The sequence below is a fragment of the Triturus cristatus genome, chromosome 2_2, assembly GCF_964204655.1.
Source record: "Triturus cristatus chromosome 2_2, aTriCri1.1, whole genome shotgun sequence".
Taxonomy (NCBI): Eukaryota; Metazoa; Chordata; class Amphibia; order Caudata; family Salamandridae; genus Triturus; species Triturus cristatus.
In genome coordinates this window covers 1,191,640,286-1,191,658,685 of record NC_140582.1, presented here as the reverse complement: position 1 = coordinate 1,191,658,685, position 18,400 = coordinate 1,191,640,286, and the positions used below count along the sequence as shown (strand labels likewise).

The 18,400-nt window shown below is 41.9% G+C and overlaps 1 protein-coding gene across 1 annotated transcript in view; it reads right to left on the bottom strand.

The window, feature by feature from the left end:
* The window catches only part of LOC146863358 (uncharacterized), a 197,728-nt gene that overhangs the window by 34,046 nt on the left and 145,282 nt on the right, over positions 1 to 18,400 (bottom strand). The window contains exon 3 of the mRNA XM_085642796.1: positions 16,492 to 16,672. Coding sequence (XP_085498922.1) covers positions 16,492 to 16,672 — 181 coding nt within the window. The remainder of the gene's footprint in view (positions 1 to 16,491; positions 16,673 to 18,400) is intronic.

Genomic DNA, 18,400 nt, shown 5'->3' with positions numbered 1-18,400 from the left:
GTTTCTGAGCCGCCGCTCGTTGTCAGAGGCTTTAACTGAATTTGTGCTACTGGACACTCCCACACTATTTGCATAATTCAATGTCCTCAGATGGACTGATGAGTTTCACCCACATGGATTGTGGGACTTGCAGTTCGTGTCCCAATAGTCACTAGATAGTCGCACTTTAAATGAACCTGTTTTCAATGAAAGACCCTATCATGGGCCTCAGGATGCGTGTGGGCCATATATCCCTAATTTCTGCTCCACGGTGAGACGCGGCATGATTCAGCGCCTCGTGGCCCCCAGTGATAGCGGGGTGGTGCATCCTTCGCGGCTGGGCTGCCGCGTAATATAGTCGCTCCAAAGGTACCCACAGGTAAGAACGCACTCCGCAGAAATTAATAATGCGTGTGGTCCATATATCCCTAATTTCTGCTCCACGGTGAGGCTACCATCAAGTTAACTGAATGGCTTATAGAGTCAGTTACGCACCTAGAAAATCATTCATTCACACACTTGTACACCCGCTTATTCTTCAACAGGCCTTTCCCTATATATAGTAAACATATTTAAACTTTTCAGAAAAACCCACATTCACTGGATGATGTCATCAGTAATGTCATTTGAGATGTCATCAATGATGTCATCACTGATGTCACTGACCATGTCATGAGTGATGTAATATGTGACGTCATCAGCAGTGCATTGCACGAGTTATAGTTAGCTGAACTAACTATAACAGGGGAATTTCTAGGGTTTTGTACGAGTGAAATGTCCAGCTAACTATAACACCCCTGAAACCTATGGTTTTTTCAGTGAATTTCTAAGGTTTTTTAAATGCCAATTCCTAACTATAACGCCCCTGAAACCTTTGGTTTTTTCAGTGAATTTCAAAGGTTTTTTAAATGCCAATTCCTAACTATAACGTGCATGAAACCTATGGCTTTTTCAGTGAATTTCAAAGGTTTTTAAAATGCTAATTCCTATCTATAACTTATCTCTGAAGATATCATGTTTAATGATTTTGATTGCACTTCTATATTTTTCAAATTCAGTGTGTCAATTTCAATAATTACATTTTTTTTAAAAGACTCTTTTAACACCATTTTTTAAACTTATTTTTTCAATTAATTCTTTTAAAAATTAAAAAATATTATTTGAACTTAATTGGTTTTTCAAACATATTTTTCTATATTTTTCAAAATATTTTTTAACTATATGTGCAAAACTTTATTTTATATATATATTTTTTCAATGTTTTTGGATCCGCGCACCCTAAGCGCACTGTTCACGAACCGAACGCGATAGCATCCGTGCACGGTATGCGTTGGGTACGTGTTTAGTGCGCGATTGCAATGCGACTGGTACGCGACTCCCAGCCTATATGAGATACGTTCAATATACATAATGCGACGTTTACGCGCTTCCGTGATGTGTCATATGCGTCCATGACGCGGTAGGTGCGCGGATCCCGCAAAATATTTAACATTTAAAAAAACATATATATATGTATTTCATGTGAATATTAATTCAAGACAAACTCTAAACTAGTCTTAAAACTAATATATTTTTACATCTAATCCTATAATTTTTTTTAATTCAATTTCGCGGATGCACGCAGGGTGCGTGCTGAGTAAGCGCACGGTGCGCGGATCCCATGTGACCTGCAAAAAAAGAGATTTGATTGGTTCATTACACTTCCTGTTCTAACTACTGAAAGACCCCACCCATTTCAATCATTCTTCTTTGAGCTTCTTTGGAGAACCATCTCTTTGGAGAGAAGAAGATTTTTTAGACTAAGTTTACACTTAGCTCTAACTTTTTTCAACCAAAAATGGCTTCAGGGCAGCAGGCATCACCTGCATCACCTCAAACCTCTGAGGATGAATTTTTGCCGGAGGCACCACCCAAGAAACGTTTTTCTTCAGTGGTGTGGAAATTTTTTACTTTTCCCGAAGGACAGAATAAGACCAATACCACCTTGGTCACGTGTAAGATTTGCAAAAGAGTCCTATCGAGAGGGGATCCTAAGAAGAAATACTCTTGCGGCACGGCAAGTATGATGAAGCACATGAGGACCCTTCATCCGAACAATCTTGCACAAGAAGAGTGCCGACGGATGAGAAACACTCCTGCGCCATCCACCTCATCGCAGCCGAGCACATCAAGAGTGCATCCATCAGACCAAACCTTGGATATCCGTCGTCAATTTCAATTTTTAAAAAAAGATCTGATCTGCCGCCGGCAAGAAAGTCACATTTGCTAGTTTTTAAATTTTTTTTATTGTTCCCTGAAGTTCATTGTTTAGTTTCTCCTGTTTTGTTTTTTGGGTTTTTTTTGTGCAGAAAAACCCCCAAAAATTAAAAATTGTTCAGAAAACCCCCAAAAAATTATAAAAGAAGAAAAAAAAAGTTCTTGTAAGAACTAACTTTCCTGGTTTAAAAAAAGAGCTACATTTCTTTGTTAGTGTTAGTTTAGATGAATGTATGTGTAGTTTGTAATTGACTGAATGAATGCATTAGTAGCGCATGGTGAATGTATAAGTGCAGAACTATGAGGAAGTGCTGCAGCATCACACAGTAACCTCTTTAACTGCAGTGTGCTGTAGTACTTCCGAAGCACAAGGATACAACATATGTACATAAATATGTTGCAAATCTATGTTTCTCTCTGCACGGCTGCTTAAACTGCAGCCATGTGGTGACAAGGATATCTGTGTCATGTGCTGTTTGTTTTTCTGCAGGAAGACGCACCTTCCTGCACAAAAACAATGAGAAAATGCATTTTTCTCCTTCAATGTATGCTGAACATTTCAGCATGCATGGAAGCAGGACATTTCACTCGTGAAAAACCAATGAAATTCCCCCGTTATAGTTAGTGCAGGCAACTATAACTCACGCGACCGCAATCCACTGCTGATGACGTCAGATATTACATCACTGATGACATATGTGTCTTTCTGTAAAATAAATATTTGTAATATATGTATAGCTAAAGATTAATGGAAGAATACATGGGTAAATAAGTGTCTAAAAACAGTGATGTAATATCTGACGTCATCAGCAGTGGATTGCGGTCGCGTGAGTTATAGTTGCCTGCACTAACTATAACGGGGGAATTTCATTGGTTTTTCACGAGTGAAATGTCCTGCTAACTATCTTCGCGAAAGTTTCCAAACTTTTGACCAGCTCCGCTCCGCTCCTACCCTAAAAGTTTCGTGGTGATTCGTCAAGCGGGGACCGAGAAAAAAGGGGGGTCCCAAAACACGTTTTCTCCATGCAATTTCCCATAGGATCTGTTGTCGCAGCTACAACCCGAACCGCTGAACGGAATGACACCAAATTTGGCAAAGAGGTAGTCCTCAGTTTGGACTCGTGCCTTTTGTGTATATGGTGTGAATCCGTTCTGTAGTTACTGAGAAAATTAGAGTTAAACGTACATAAATATCTATGGCCGGGGAGGATCCGCGGACCCTACCCGCACCGTAAGCGCACCCTCCCCGAACCGAGCGCGCACCCTCCCGATCGCGCGCTGAATGCTAATTGGCTGTCGAGTGTCTCTCTACAGTCGAAACCAGGAACTGTTGGAGGCCATTTTCTGCCTCGGTAGAAGCGAGGCTGAAGAAGCAAGGGGAAAAAGTGTGTAAAACATATAAAGGGCCCCCATTTAAAAAAAACGGCGAAATGCGCGCATCCTATCGCGTTGGATGCACGGATTCACTCGCATTGGGTGCGCGGATCCACGGAAATGTTTTTTGAAAAAAGACAAGACATCATTGGTTGTATGACTACTTTCTACACTGAAAGGTAGGGTGTATATTTCTGTTTTTTAAAGGTATGATTCTTATTGGTTAACAAAAACAGATTGTAAGGAACATTATATATGATAAGCTGATATGTGGAAAAGTCAAGCACACTTGCTGTCTTGTTTAGTAACATTGTGTGCTGAACTTGTGACCTGTGAGCTCAGTGCAGTGTTCCATGACCTGTTTCTATGGTAACAGGCAGAAGGCAGATTGGGGAAGGGTTGAAATGTATTTCAGTTGGAAAGGGTTGAAATGTTTAACCAGTTTAAGTGTGAAGGACTGTGATTTGATGTTTACATGTATATGTGGGGAAAATGAAAGGGAAACTTTTCCATTCTTTGTTTTTGCCGAGAGGTGCACAGTGCAGAGACTCTGTAAAAGAAAGTATGGTGAGTGACTGATATACTTCTTAATCTACAAAAGAACTTGAAAGATGAGTTATTTAATTGTGAGGGGATGTATGTAGACTATTTTGATTTTAATCAGACTAATTTATTTCTCCTGCTAAAGTGTAGGGAGTACTTTTTTTCTCTACAATCTTATTGACAGTGTGTGTGCATGTAGAAACCATTCTGTGATAAGCATTTGTGTTTTTTATGTGTTTGCAGACAGATAACTGTGCTGTTTTTATATTTTGGTAGAATTAGAAACCAGTCATTGTTTATGAATGTGTGAAATGAGTTATGTTTCTGCACTAAAATGTAGTACTCCTTGTAGATGAAGAAATGTGTTTTGGTATAATGCGAGGGATAGTGTTGTTTGTCTAGAATCACACAGTGAGTCTGTGTGCATTTGGGAGTCACTGTGAGAGAAGCATTTGGTAACATCGTGTATTTGCTGACAGATAACTATTTTAAAACCTGTCATGTTGTCAAGTTTTAGTAGCATTAGAAGCCAGTCATTGCTTATGCGTTGATTAAATGAGTCAGGCATTGACATTAAAGTGCAGTCATGAAATATGTAGATTGTGTGCAGTTCCCTTACCACTTCCACTGTAGTGAATGAGTTTTAGTAAGCTGCCAGGGATAGTGTTGTTTGTCTAGAATCACACAGTGAGTCTGTGTGCATTTGGGTACCACTGTGAGAGAAGTGTTTGGTAACATCGTGCATTTGCTGACAGATAACTGTTTTAAAACATGTCATGTTGTCAAGTTTTAGTAGCATTAGAAGACAGTTATGGTTTATGCTTTCATTAAATGAGTCAGGCATTGACAGTAAATTGCAGTCGTGAAATATGTAGATTGTGTGCAGTTCCCTTTCCACTTGCACTGTAGTGAATGAGTTTTGGTAAATTCCTAGGGATAGTGGTGCTTGTCTAGAATCACACTGTGAGTTAGTGTGTATTTGGGATCACTGTGAGAGAAGCATTTGGTAACATCATGTATTTGCTGACAGATAACTGTTTAAAACCTGTCATGTTGTGAAGTTTTAGTAGCATTAGAATCCAGTCTTTGCTTATGCGTTGATTAAATGAGTCATGCTTTGACACTGATGTGCTGTACTTAAATATGTAGATTGTGTGCAGTACCATTAACTCTTCCAGACTAGTGAATGAGTTTTTGGTAAACTCCTAGGATAGTGTTGCTTGTCTAAAATCACACTGTGAGTCTGTGTGCATTTAGGTAAGGATTGTGAGAGAAGCATTTGGTAACATCGTGTATTTGCTGACAGATAACTGTTTTGAAACCGGTCATGTTGTCAAGTTTTAGTAGCATTAGAAGCCAGTCTGCTTTGATTAAATGAGTCAGGCTTTGACAGAAAAGTGCAGTCCTGAAATATGAAGATCGTGTGCAGTTCCCTTACCACTTCCACAGTAGTGAATGATTTTTGGTGAATTCCTAGGTATAGTGGTTGTTGTCTAGAATCACACTGTGAGTCTGTGTGCATTTGGGAAGCACTGTGAGAGAAGCATTTGGTAACATCGTGTATTTTTTAGCAGATAACTCTTTTAAAACCTGTCATGTTGTCAAGTTTTAGTAGCATTAGAAGCTAGTCTTTGTTTATGCATTGATAAAATGAGTCAGGATTTGACACTAAGGTGCAGTACCATGTACTATTCTGTTCACTGTGGCAGAACCGAAAATGTTAAAGTTTTACCTAAGCACTGTCCTAGAAGTAGTCTGATTATTTAGTTAGTTTCTAAGTACCAAATAGATTGCTTCAAATGTCTATGCAGTATGCATGTAGTGTTCTAACATACTATACACTTGTCTTTTACACCTTCAATTCTCTAGTCAGTATCCATACACTTCCAGGAAACACCCTGTCACTTCCTTTGCAGTCCTCTAGAGACCCATTCAACAGCATGTACTAATCCATCACTGTGCCAAAACCCAAACACTTCTACATTCACCAAGACACTCTCTTTCCAGTACTCTAATGATTCAGTCACTGCCTAAGCATTCATGCACTGAGACAGGTCTTAGCACATGGACTTCTTCAAACCCCTATCCACTATGCATGCAGTCCTATAACCACCTACACACTTGTCTTTCACACCTTCAATTCCCCAGTCAGTATCCATTCACTTCCAGAAAACACCCTGTCACTCCCGTTGCACTCCTCTAGTGACCCATTCAGCATCATGTACTGATCCATTCCCTGCGCCAAACCCTAATAAATTCAGCCAGGCACTCTCCTTGCAGTACTCTAATCATTCAGTCAGTACCCAAGTACTCATCGAGTGACCCAGGCCTTAGTATATGGACTGCTTCAAACCCCTATCCACTATGCATGCAGTCCTCTAACCACCTACAAAATTGTCTTTCACACATTCAATTCCTTAGTCAGAATCCATACACTTCCAGGAAACACCCTGTCACTCCCTTTGCAGTCTTCTAGTGACCTATTCAGCATCATGTACTGATCCATTCACTGTGCCAAAACCCAAACACTCATAAATTCACCAAGACACTCTCTTTGCAGTACTCTAATCATTCAGTCAGTGCCTAAGTATTCATGCACTGAGCCAGGCCTTAGCACATGGACTGCTTCAAACCCCTATTCACTATGCATGCAGTCTTCTAACCACCTAGACACTTGTCTTTCACACTTTCAATTTCCTAGTCAGTATCCATACAGTCCAGCAAACATCTTATCACTGCCTTTGCACTCCTCTAGTGACCCATTCAGTACCAAGTACTAATCCATTCCTTGTGCGAAAAGCCTAGCACTTATAAATTCACCTAGGCACTCTCCTTGCTGTATTCTAATCATTCAGTCAGTACCCAAGTAGTCATGCAGTGAGCCAGGCCTTAGCACATGGACTGCTTTAACTGCCTATGCAGTATGGATGCAGTCCTCTAATCACCTACACAGTTGTGTTTCACACCTTCAATTCCTTAGTTAGTATTCATACTCTTCTAGCAAACACCCTGTCACTCACCCAGTGTGTCTCCTTATAGTACTGTAATCATTTAGTCAGTTAGCATGTAGAGTTTTAGTGAGGTAGGCTTTAGGGCATGAACTGCTTCAAAGAAGTATGCACTATGCATGTAGTGTTTTAACCATTGTCACACTTGTGGTTCAGGGACATAGTTTCTTAGTCAGTATTTATATAAAATGTGTTTGCACAGTAATGGAATAGTATAATTTTGAAAGTTATTAATATACATTTATTTGTGATTCTTTTTTACAGATGCAGAATAGGAGTGTTTCTCATCTGTTTGCACTCTTCTCGTGCAAGATTGTTCGGACGAAGGGTCCTTGGGTGTTTCATCATACTTGCCGTGCCGTACGAGTATTTTTTGTTAGGATCCCCTCGTGACAGAACTCTTTTGCAAATCTTGCACGTGATCAAGGTGGCATTGGTCTTTGTTTGCCCCTTGGGAAAAGTAAAAAATTTCCTCACCACTGAAGAAAAACGTTGTGGGCGTGGTGCCTTCTGCAAAAAAATTTCCTCAGATTCGGTAAATATTTTAAAGCGGCAACATTTACAGTTTTTGTAAGTTAAACTTATAAAATTTTGTTAGCTGTATGCATTTTATATATCTGTGATTTGTTTCTTGTGGTATTTTGTTGAGAATAGCATGTTGGTTTTTTTTTAACAATCTTTCTGATTTTCCAGGTCTGTCGTCGACATCCATGGTCCCCACAGGAGTGTTCCGCCTTGTTGTTTTGTATTATTGTTGTTACATTTTGTTTATTAGTTTATCGTTCATATATATGTTAATAAAAAAATAAAGTTTGAAAATAGTTTATCGTTTATATATTTATGATTATAAAAAATAAAGTTTGAAAAAAAAATTAATAACGTTTTTGGTTGTTCTCTTAACTGCTGTGTGACTCTTTCTTTCTTTCTTGTTCTTATTACTGTTATTTGATGGAGTCCACCATGGTGTTAAATTTTGGGGCACTTATCACTGGAATACTGGTGATATCTGCAGTTTGCACCAACTTCTGAATAGTGTGTTAGATTTATCTTAACTTTACTTCCGTTAAAGTGCTGATAATGAAATGGAGACTAGCCGTTCCCGTGCAAAAAGACACGAGGTGCACCTTTCCGATTTATTCTAAATACTAAAATCCTGTATTGAATTGCACTGAGGTATTGGCTGCACTTACAGTGTACACACAAAGTGTATTAAGAAATCTCATTGTATTTATATTGATTGGGAATAGTGCGTCAGGTGCTGGATCTTGACGAGATACACTGCTCAGTTCGTATATTGTTCTGCACACGAAAAAAATCACATCACAACTTTCACACCAATTGCAATGCGAAACAAATTCCGGTGATGAGACACGTTAGCACCAGGGATTTTACACCTGCTTTCTGCTGGTGTTAAGCAGGAAAACTACCTGCACTATGAAAGGGAACACAGCCAAGAGCCACACCAGAACACCCACAGGTGCCATAGAGTCAATGAGCATGATACAGGGATACCCATGAGGGCCAGAAGACTCATCTCAACAACTCCAGTACCACCAATGCCCCCCAAACCCACATCTTAGCAAGTGTGTCCCTGTGGTCATTGTCTTAGCATGATAGGCACGAGCCCTGCAACATCACAGTTTGCTGTCACCTTAGCGTTGGCAGTGAGCCTGGACGTGTAGCTATGCACGCATCCTCCTGCATGCACAACTGGCGTTTGCTGGTCTGGGGTTCACAGGTCAGTGCAGGGGTGTGCCTATCTGGCAAGGGGAACGGGATGTCTCAGACATGTCCGTGTACAGGAAGTGCGGTAAGTGTGTCTGTGTGTTCTGGTGTGACCTACTACAAGAGCCGCAGTAGTCGATGTTGTAAAGTGGCATGCACCACCTCCAAACGTCACTGTGATGGTGTAGTTGGAATGTAGCAGGACATGCGCAAATAGGCATTACAATGGTGTGCCGTACGAGTGCACGAGATACAACAGCGCACCGTACAAAAGTGTGTGGGCTCGTGGGAAGGAGGAGCAGCCGTTTGGCAACATAACACACAGTGAACTCGACCATGTGCCACATGCTGGGCATCTCATCCATGATGACCACGGTCGCAGACATCTCACAACACCAACGACTGGCCTTTGTAAACATCCTGTATGAATGCAGCGTGGTTTTCACTTCTATGCTCGTTCAGTGGTGTGATGTTGGTGGGTTGTGTGACTTGTGCTTCTTGTTGGTGTGTTTCATTTTGGCCATTGTTAGTCTATATGTGTGTTGTACTTAATTGTGCATGTGTGCCATTCTGCCCATCTCCCACTCTCCCCCCACTCCCTGCTTCTTCCTCTTCCTAGTGCTGTTGTGTCTATAATTTTGTTGCTCCACACATAAATACATGTAAAGAATAAATTAGAATAGTTCCTTGATTCTTTTAGGTTTCAAAACTTCTCTATTGGTTTTTTTAATTTTCCATATGAACCGTTTTTTAAATATTCAACAACACATAGAAGTCAGAAGTGCAACGTATTCTATCAACACACTTTGTAGAACATTCTACAACACGTGCAGGTTAAAAGTTCATCAATTTTTTAAAACTTAACGATATTTTTTTGCAACATTTTCTTGAACATTTAACGACACGTGCAGGTTAAAAGTTCACAATTGTTTTAAGTTCGAACAGTGCCTTCCAAATGCAAGTAGCAGGTGTGGTTGAGCTGAGCAAATTTTATCCTATGATATGTACTCAACGTTGAAACTGCTTTTTCTTAACCAATCGCAAAGATGCTTTTGCACAAAACTAATGTGCAGCCTACTTTTAAAAAAGATGCTTTTCATGATATCTTTAGAGATAAGTTATAGATAGGAATTAGCATTTAAAATACCTTTGAAATTCACTGAAAAAACCATAGGTTTCATGCACGTTATAGTTAGGAATTGGCACTTAAAAAACCTTTGAAATTCACTGAACAAACCATAGGTTTCAGGCGCGTTATAGTTAGGAATTAGCATTTAAAAAACTTAGAAATTCACTGAAAAAAGCATAGGTTTCAGGCGCATTATAGTGAATCATAAAACGTGCCTGAAACCTATGGTTTTTTCAGTGAATATATATATGTATACGTTAACAACAATCCTGCAATGATCCCAGTCTCGATCACAGCAAACAGGTACGGACCGCAATATGGAGATATGTTCTTCTTTTTATTGTTGCAGATTTTTAAAGTGCATGTGCAAAGTCTCTGTAACAGCAAGTGCCCAGCAAGACGCGTTTTGACTGCCCAACGGCAGTCTTGATCACATGATATATATTTTTTTTGTTTTGTTTTTTAACAATTGTGCATTATTTACCAATTGTCTGCAGTGCACTTTATTTAAATGCCTGGTTTTCCTTCTTGCATCCTTACTGTTTTATGTACACTGACATGCAGATGCAAGAAACTCTTCTATGTCTGTTTCTCCGATTCGGTTGCTGTGACAACCAACCAGTCTTTGCCTGTCAACCCAAAATGTGTATAGTGTTGATGCAAGTGAAGAACCAGATGTCGTGAGCAAGGCGTTTCACCGCGGAAACGCGTCTGGGTCGTTTTGGAATAAAGATATCTTTCTTTGGCAATTAATCCACGGAGTCAGCGCCTGCTTGAAGTGAAAGTTTGGACTGGTTTTTATATATATCTATATCTATATATATATATATATATATATATATATTTCAAAGTCCTTATTCCACGTAAAGGATTCCACGAATAAAGGGACGGCACACCAGGAAACGGCACAAAACTTTATTGTGCACTAGCAGTTAAAGGACGACGCGTTTCGGTGTTTGCCTTTGTCAAGTTACTTCCTGCATGCCCACAAGCCATAGAAATACATTTGCAAGGTTCATGAACATAAACAAAATACTTCGACATTGTATTTCTCCGCAAACGTAACCAAACTCAATTTAACTTAATTAATTACATATTCCATGTGAAGAACATCTGTTTAAATAAATTAACTTACAATTGTAAAAAAAGAGATTGGGGCGCATGCTTTTTCATGAATGTTTGGACCTTGCTGACAATTGCCGTGAGGGAACAATAAAGTTTGGAACAAAAAAGACGATAGGGTGACTATTGTAAATATCACAATTGTGAAATGCAATAAGTATTCTGCGTACTATACTCATTAGAATTAGGACTGAGTAGACGTACCATTATCCATGCATAATGGTACGTAAAGTGCTAAAGGGACGTGCAGAAGGAAGATCAGCGTCTCCGGGAGGTAGAGCCGGAACGTCCTGAGAGGCCTGATAAGCAAGGGGAGCTGCTAGGAGCGAAGGAGGCTGTAGCAGCTCAAATAGAACGACTACGCTGCTTTGATTACCAAAAATACATCACACGTGCCCATGCAGAAAGAGACAAGTCTGGAGCTCTCCTGGCATGGCTAGGTAAACCGGTTAGAAGGGGTTCGATAATTGTAGAGCTCAGAGACCAACATGGAGTAGCTTGCTATACCCAACAGGGTATTAATGAGTTATTCCTCGCGTATTATGCAGACTTGTATGAAAGTAAAACAACTTTGATAGAGGACAACATGGATAGGTTCGTACAGGCAGTCGAACTCCCACGTCTGGATAGAGACCAGGCGGACGCATTGGGGCGATATATCGAACTTGGAGAAGTGAGGGGATCTATTAAACACATGGCTAGGAACAAGACGCCAGGGACAGATGGGCTACTGATTGAATTGTATCTTACGTACACTGAACAATTGGCCCCTAGATTAGTAACGCTATATAATGATGTGAAACAGAAAGGACAGCTCCCCGCGACGACTCGGTAGGCTGGTATTATCCCACTGTTAAAGCCTGAAAACCGTACTGGGACAGATCCGCATATCGCCCACTCTCTATGCTTAATATGGATTACAAGATCCTGAGCCGTATCTTAGCCACCTGTCTCCTTCCCTATATGACAACACTAGTACGTAGAGACCAATCTGGGTTCATACCGACCAGGAATACGGCTACTAATGTTCGACATTTATTGCGAATCCTGGAGGCTGATTTCTATTCGAAGGACAGGGCCACTGTCTGTGCAGTGGACTTTGAAAAAGCATTCGATAGTCTTGAAGGGCCTTACTTGTTTCAGGTAATGCATACATTTGGACTTGGGGATAAATTTATAGAATGGACAGCCCTAATATACAAAAACTCTACGGCAAGGGTCAAAACGGGTGGTCTGATATCTGATACTTGTGACATAAGACGAGGAACGACACAGGGATGTCCACTGCCCCCCCTCCTGTTTGCTTTGGCTGTGAAGCCACTAGCGGCTAAGGCCTGGACAGGACAACATTATCAAGGCCTTCAGGTATACGGACAGATTCACTATATTGCCCTATGTGCTGACGACTTGCTAATGTTCCTGCCAAATTCATGTGCAGCGCTCCATGGAGCAAAGGACTTGCTCCGTGACCTTGGCAGGGTGGCGGGGCTTAGGGTAAACTGGCCAAAAACCTGTCTATTCCCGACCGTAGGTGATAATGACGGCCTGCAAGAGACTGCTGGGGTGAAATTGGAGTATAGGTGTCTGACATATTTAGGGACGCAAATATATCATGCTCAGGGAGATCTGTTGGAGGGCAATATTGATAGAGCAAAAAAAGGAATGAAGAGCAACTTTGACTTTTGGGTGGCGTTCCCTCTGTCAGTAGCTGAACGAGTGGCCTTACTTAAAGTGGTGACCCTCCCATGACTGTTGTACTATTTTGGGACCATACCGGTTTGGATACCAGCACGATGTTTTATTCAACTTAAGACCATGATCACAGGATTCCTATGGGGCACCAGTAGAAGGAGGGTAGCGCTGGGAGTCCTAATGAGATTGCGATCAGAGGGGGGTCTGGCAGTCCCTGATTTCGAGGCCTATTACCGGGCAGCTCAGTTACAATGGCTCACGCAGGTGGTCACGGCTAGGCTTAGAGGGACGGTAGAGGTGAGAGATAGAGCCCCAACCCTGCCAGTTCTCTCCCAAATTGTCCTGAAGCTGCCTGTTAGAACCCTTGATCTCCCAGAGGACTCAAAGTAGAGAGGCAGTGTTGGAATAGGAGTCTGAAATGAGCACGGGGGGACTTTTTACTACAGTCTGCACTCACTGCGGCTATTCGTAAACATTGGAAGGGGGATTCATTGAACTGCAGACATCAATGGGATGTCAATACATAGTGACGGCGGTAGGAACTTTTAAAGCGGGCACACACCTATATAGGCGAATGACGCAGGAGATGTTGGTGCCCCTAAATGTACTGAGATGCAAATGGGAGGAAGATGTGGGGGTGGAGATCTCGGAAAAAACCTGAGCTGATCTTGTGAAGAGGCAGCGGAAAAGCTCCAAGAATGCCCGATTTCAATTAGTGCACTTTTACATATTACACAGAGCCTACCTCACCCCAGCGAAAATGAATAAATACTTTGTCACCCACACGGCAGCATGTCCGCGCTGTAATAAGGAGGGGACAGACTTCCGCCATATGTTTTGGGATTGTTCCCACTTAGATACCTATTGGGCTAACGTGTTGGCCTTACTAACTGAAATCACTGATAGGGAGTTAGAACCGGCCATAGGGCCCTGTCTCCTGCATTGGTTCCCCCAAACGGCCACAAATAAGATTACAAGTAAATTCCTAGACTTGGGTCTCCTGCTGGCTAAGCGAGAAATCACTATGAATTGGAAAGCGCAGAGGGGTTCTTACATAACCAGATGGAAGAAGGAATTCATTAGATGGGCGGAATGCGATGGAATAGTTAGGCTGCAATTAGCAAAAAGAGCGGGAAGTGAGAGGGCGTTGGACGTGGCAAAGGCATGGGAAACGTTAGTGGTGCTCCTCAAGATCCCGGACAGTGATAGTGACGAAACTCTCATGATTGCCACTCCTGAAGTGGCAGGCTTGGCAGGAAACCCCCATGATCTATATGTCATGGAGGTCCTAGGTACAACATGCAACATGACCCCGCCTCCAATGCGGAATAGCTATCAAAGTATTACTCTTGATGCATTTGTGAAACTAATCTACATTAGACCCAAACTGCAGCTTACAATGTTGCTTATATGTGACATGCCTGGGGGGAGGGTTGGGCGGAGGGTAGTTGTGGGTTGGGGGGGTAGAATTGATTTAAAACATGTAACAGTATCGAAGTGGGTCCCAAACGATTATAACACAATGTGAGACTCCAGGGCGGTGGGTGGGGGAGGGCATTATTATATATAAGTTAGTTAATATAAATGTGTCATCCACAGTAGCGTCATTGCTCATCCCACTGTATGTCTTTTTAATATGTACTTTTCGTAGAATATAATTGTGTAGGCCTGCAAAATGCAATAAACTTTGTTTTAAAAAAATGAAGATAGATGCCAAAATCTGGGCTAGACGGGAACCTCAGGATGGGAAGAATTGATATCCCTATGTGAAGATTACATCCTACTTTACCTGACCAGCACAGATCAATAGCTCGCCCGAGTCAGTGAAATATTCCAAATATTTGGAGAGATCTCAGGCTTTGCCATTAATTGGGAAAAGTCACTCCTGTTTCCCATGTGTGGATGGAGACGCAAGGGCCCCATGCCTCTACCAGTATGGGTGGAACGCCATAGTTGTAAGTACCTGGGAATACGGATAGCTAAAAACGCAGATTATCATGTTCGAGTTAATCTTAAACTGCTGCTTCAAAGTCCTGAAAGGGGCGTCAGACATTGGAGTACTCTGCCCTAGTCGCTGATGGGCAAAGCCGTTGCTGTATGTTCTGCACAATTGCACTTATAAATTACCGAAGACACGTTTCCTGCGCATTGATAACTTATTAAGGACACTGCTGTTGGGCAGGGCACAACTCTGTATTGCACTACAGACCCTGCAACAAGCAAAATATGACAGAGGTATTGCATTACTGAACCTGCAGAAATACTATGAAGCAACACAGGCTGCAGTAATAAATGACTGGTTGTATTTGGAAAGAGAAGATCCAGCAGTGTGGGCGGACAAATGGGGAATGGGAGATCATAGCCATATGCCTGTATTGTATGGTGGCCGTCTACATGAGCGAGCATGTCCGGCTTCAATTACGGTGTTTGACACATGGATCAGCCTCTGTAGAGAGATGAAGTGGGACAAGAGACTCACACCAGGTACGCCCCTCTGGGAGGGAATTAGACTGAGATGGATGACTAGACTTCAGGTCTTCTCAGGGTAGGCCAGAATAGGCCTAAGTACACTGCCAAAGTATGGGGCGCTAATGACACACTGCTCATCCTCTTCCCCACTGACGAGAACACCACCAGAACTAACTTCCCTTTCTGCATGGCAAAATGGATGAAGGAAAACCGCCTAAAACTTGATACGCACAAAATGGAGACCCTGATCTTTGTAAACGGGAGGTCCACATGGGCCTTCTCTGGGTGGCCATCCAAACTAGGACCCACACTGCCCCACAGACCACACCAGAAAATTCAGCATCTTCCTAAATGACAAACTCACGAAGATTAAACAGATTAATGCTGTAACTACATCCTTCTGCCTCATTCTTAGAATGCTTTGCAAGATTTCCATCGGACTTGTCATGCACATGAGACACTCGTTCACCCAGGTCGTTATAACTAGCAGACTTGACTATGGCAACTCACTCTATGTTGGCATCTCCAACCAGCTCATGGAAAAACTCCAGACCATCCAAAACACGACTGTAGACTCTTCTTAGATGTCCCTAGGAGCACTCACCTTCTTGAGCTACACTCAGCTAAGCTACACTGGCCACCTATCCAGAAATGTTGCCAATTCAAACTACACGACCACACCTACAAAGCCCTCCACAGTACAGGACCACCATAGCTCAACAACCAACTTCAAATGTACCATTCATCTAGAAAAATACGCTCAACCTCTCTCACCCTTCCACAGGTCCCCTGCATCTGCAGCAACAAGTCAGGAGGGGCTCCTTCTCCTTCATCGCCACCAAGACCTGGAAGGAAATTCCTAGGCACACCAAGACAACTCCTTCACTACTCAACTTCTGCAAGAAATTGAAAACCTGGCTGTTCAACTAGGAGCTCTGCGTTGCCTAAGTTCCAGCTCCAGCACCTGGATATCCTCACGGGTGCTAAGTTATGCCATACAAATTGACCTAACATAACAAAACAATGTGTATTGATTCAGTGTAATTTTGAGATGTGAAATTGTCATTCACACATTGCAACTTAGTAGGTGGCAGAATGGAGAAACAAATAGATAATGGCATGAGTTGACTGAAACAAAGTATATCAGTAAGTGACAACAAGCAAAAGAAATACACAAAGAGACAAATATCTTACCTCAGTTGTATTAACCTTATTAAAACTCCAATTATGTGTTGTGGTGGCGGTTGTAGCCAAACGGATGCCTCCTTTGCCCACAATTGGGAGACCAGATTCAAAAGTTGTTTCAGCTTCAACACTGAACTCAAAACCATGTTCATGGGTAAATGAGCTCTCCACAGTTTCTACCGTGTTAACCCTAAAAAGTCAAAGGGAAGCATGAACTTTTAGTTGATGCACAGAAGGCGATTCAGAATATCATATGTACGTATTAGAAGGCATAGGGCAAGATATAATTTTACGTTTAATTTAATGTCCATTGGGTAATCGAGAACTTTAGAAAATATAAAATATCCAATGCAAAAACACAAGTAAATAACTAATCAAATTCTACTCATGCCTGATGAATCCTTTCCATCAGACAACAACGGCAGCCAGTTGACCCTCATAACCAGAGTCCTGCAATTGACACCAGCTGGTTTATCAAGGTGGTCTCAGACTCTGTGAAAGCTTACACAATATGTGAATAACTGATCTACAAAAGAGCGGCATTAAGGTTAGGCTATCACAGTAAGGCAAGGTCAGGCAAGGGGTCTGGTGCAGGATGCACCTATGCAATCACCATGGCCTTTCACCCTGATCTAGATATAAAAAGGGTACTGGATTCTTGGAGTCCTTGGTAAACTCCTGTGGCACCCACTTCTATCCCCAACTAGAATAATAAGGGCTTGAAAAATCAGCACATTTCCACACACCACAGGTCAAAATATACAAGAGCCTTTCAGAGGTGATCCTAACATGTAAGATTATTGCCTCCACAAGATATTGACTCATAACTAGCTCTACTAAGATATGCCCTATGCATCTCTTCTGTGAATTTGTGTCCTATAACATATTCCTGCCCTCCCTCTGCACTGGCGCACTAGTGTCTGTCAAGCGCCAGTGCAGGGTCCTTTCGCCATGCTGCAGGGACATCTTCCTGCACACAATATATCCTATGAGGCTTTTTTAGGTCGAGCCATAGCCAGCGCACAAGCGCTGCTCTGGGTGTGATCTGTGGTAGTTCCGTACGGGAGAGAAGCCCCGCCCACTCCCTCACCCATATTTTTCATAGGCTTGTGTCTTTGTCCTTCGTAAATGATGTTTTTGTATTCCTAAATAGGCTTGTTAGTCCCTCCTTAGTATGGCCATCTCGTCATTTGGGGAGAGAATGTGGCCAAACGGCTAGGGTGGTCGACCTCCGAGCTGAGGAACCGGGTTCGAGTCTCGGCAGGGACGCTCAGCATTCTGTGATTCTGGGAAATCACGTAATCTCCCCGTGCCTAACAAAAATGAATGTGTGTCCGTATATAACGTGACTGGTGCTCATGTAAAGCGCTCTGATACCTCCGTGTCTAGTTAGCTCTATATAAAACTAAAACAAAAGAAATGATAACCTCCCATGGCTACTGGCCCCTTTACTTGGTTGTTGCACGGGGCGTGAACTACTTCCTTTATTGAGTTTGTCCATTAGACGCGACAACGTGCTTCTCTTACATTTAGTGGGCACACCCGCTTTCACTTTTAAAACAGCCGGGATAATGTTGACCGTTTGCTTGTTTCTTGGGCTGCTCAAGCAACAACCTCACCCTTGGGTTTGCTCTCATGCTGTTCCGTGGTTACATGAAGCAACAGCTGACCTGCTAAATGATCTTCCTCATGTCGTTTGGCACAGTTGACAGAAAGGCTTCAGGTTCCCATTGTTGTAAGGCTTCTGCTTTTCAAATTCCTACCGCTTACTTTTTATCAATGCATCAATCGGTAATTGAGCATTGTAACTTAAGATCTTTACCAACCTGCACAAAGCAGTTTACATATAAACAGTTGATCCAAAGTTTCATATAAGAAAGAATTTGTAACTAGTGAAGATCACGTAAGAAAAGTTTTT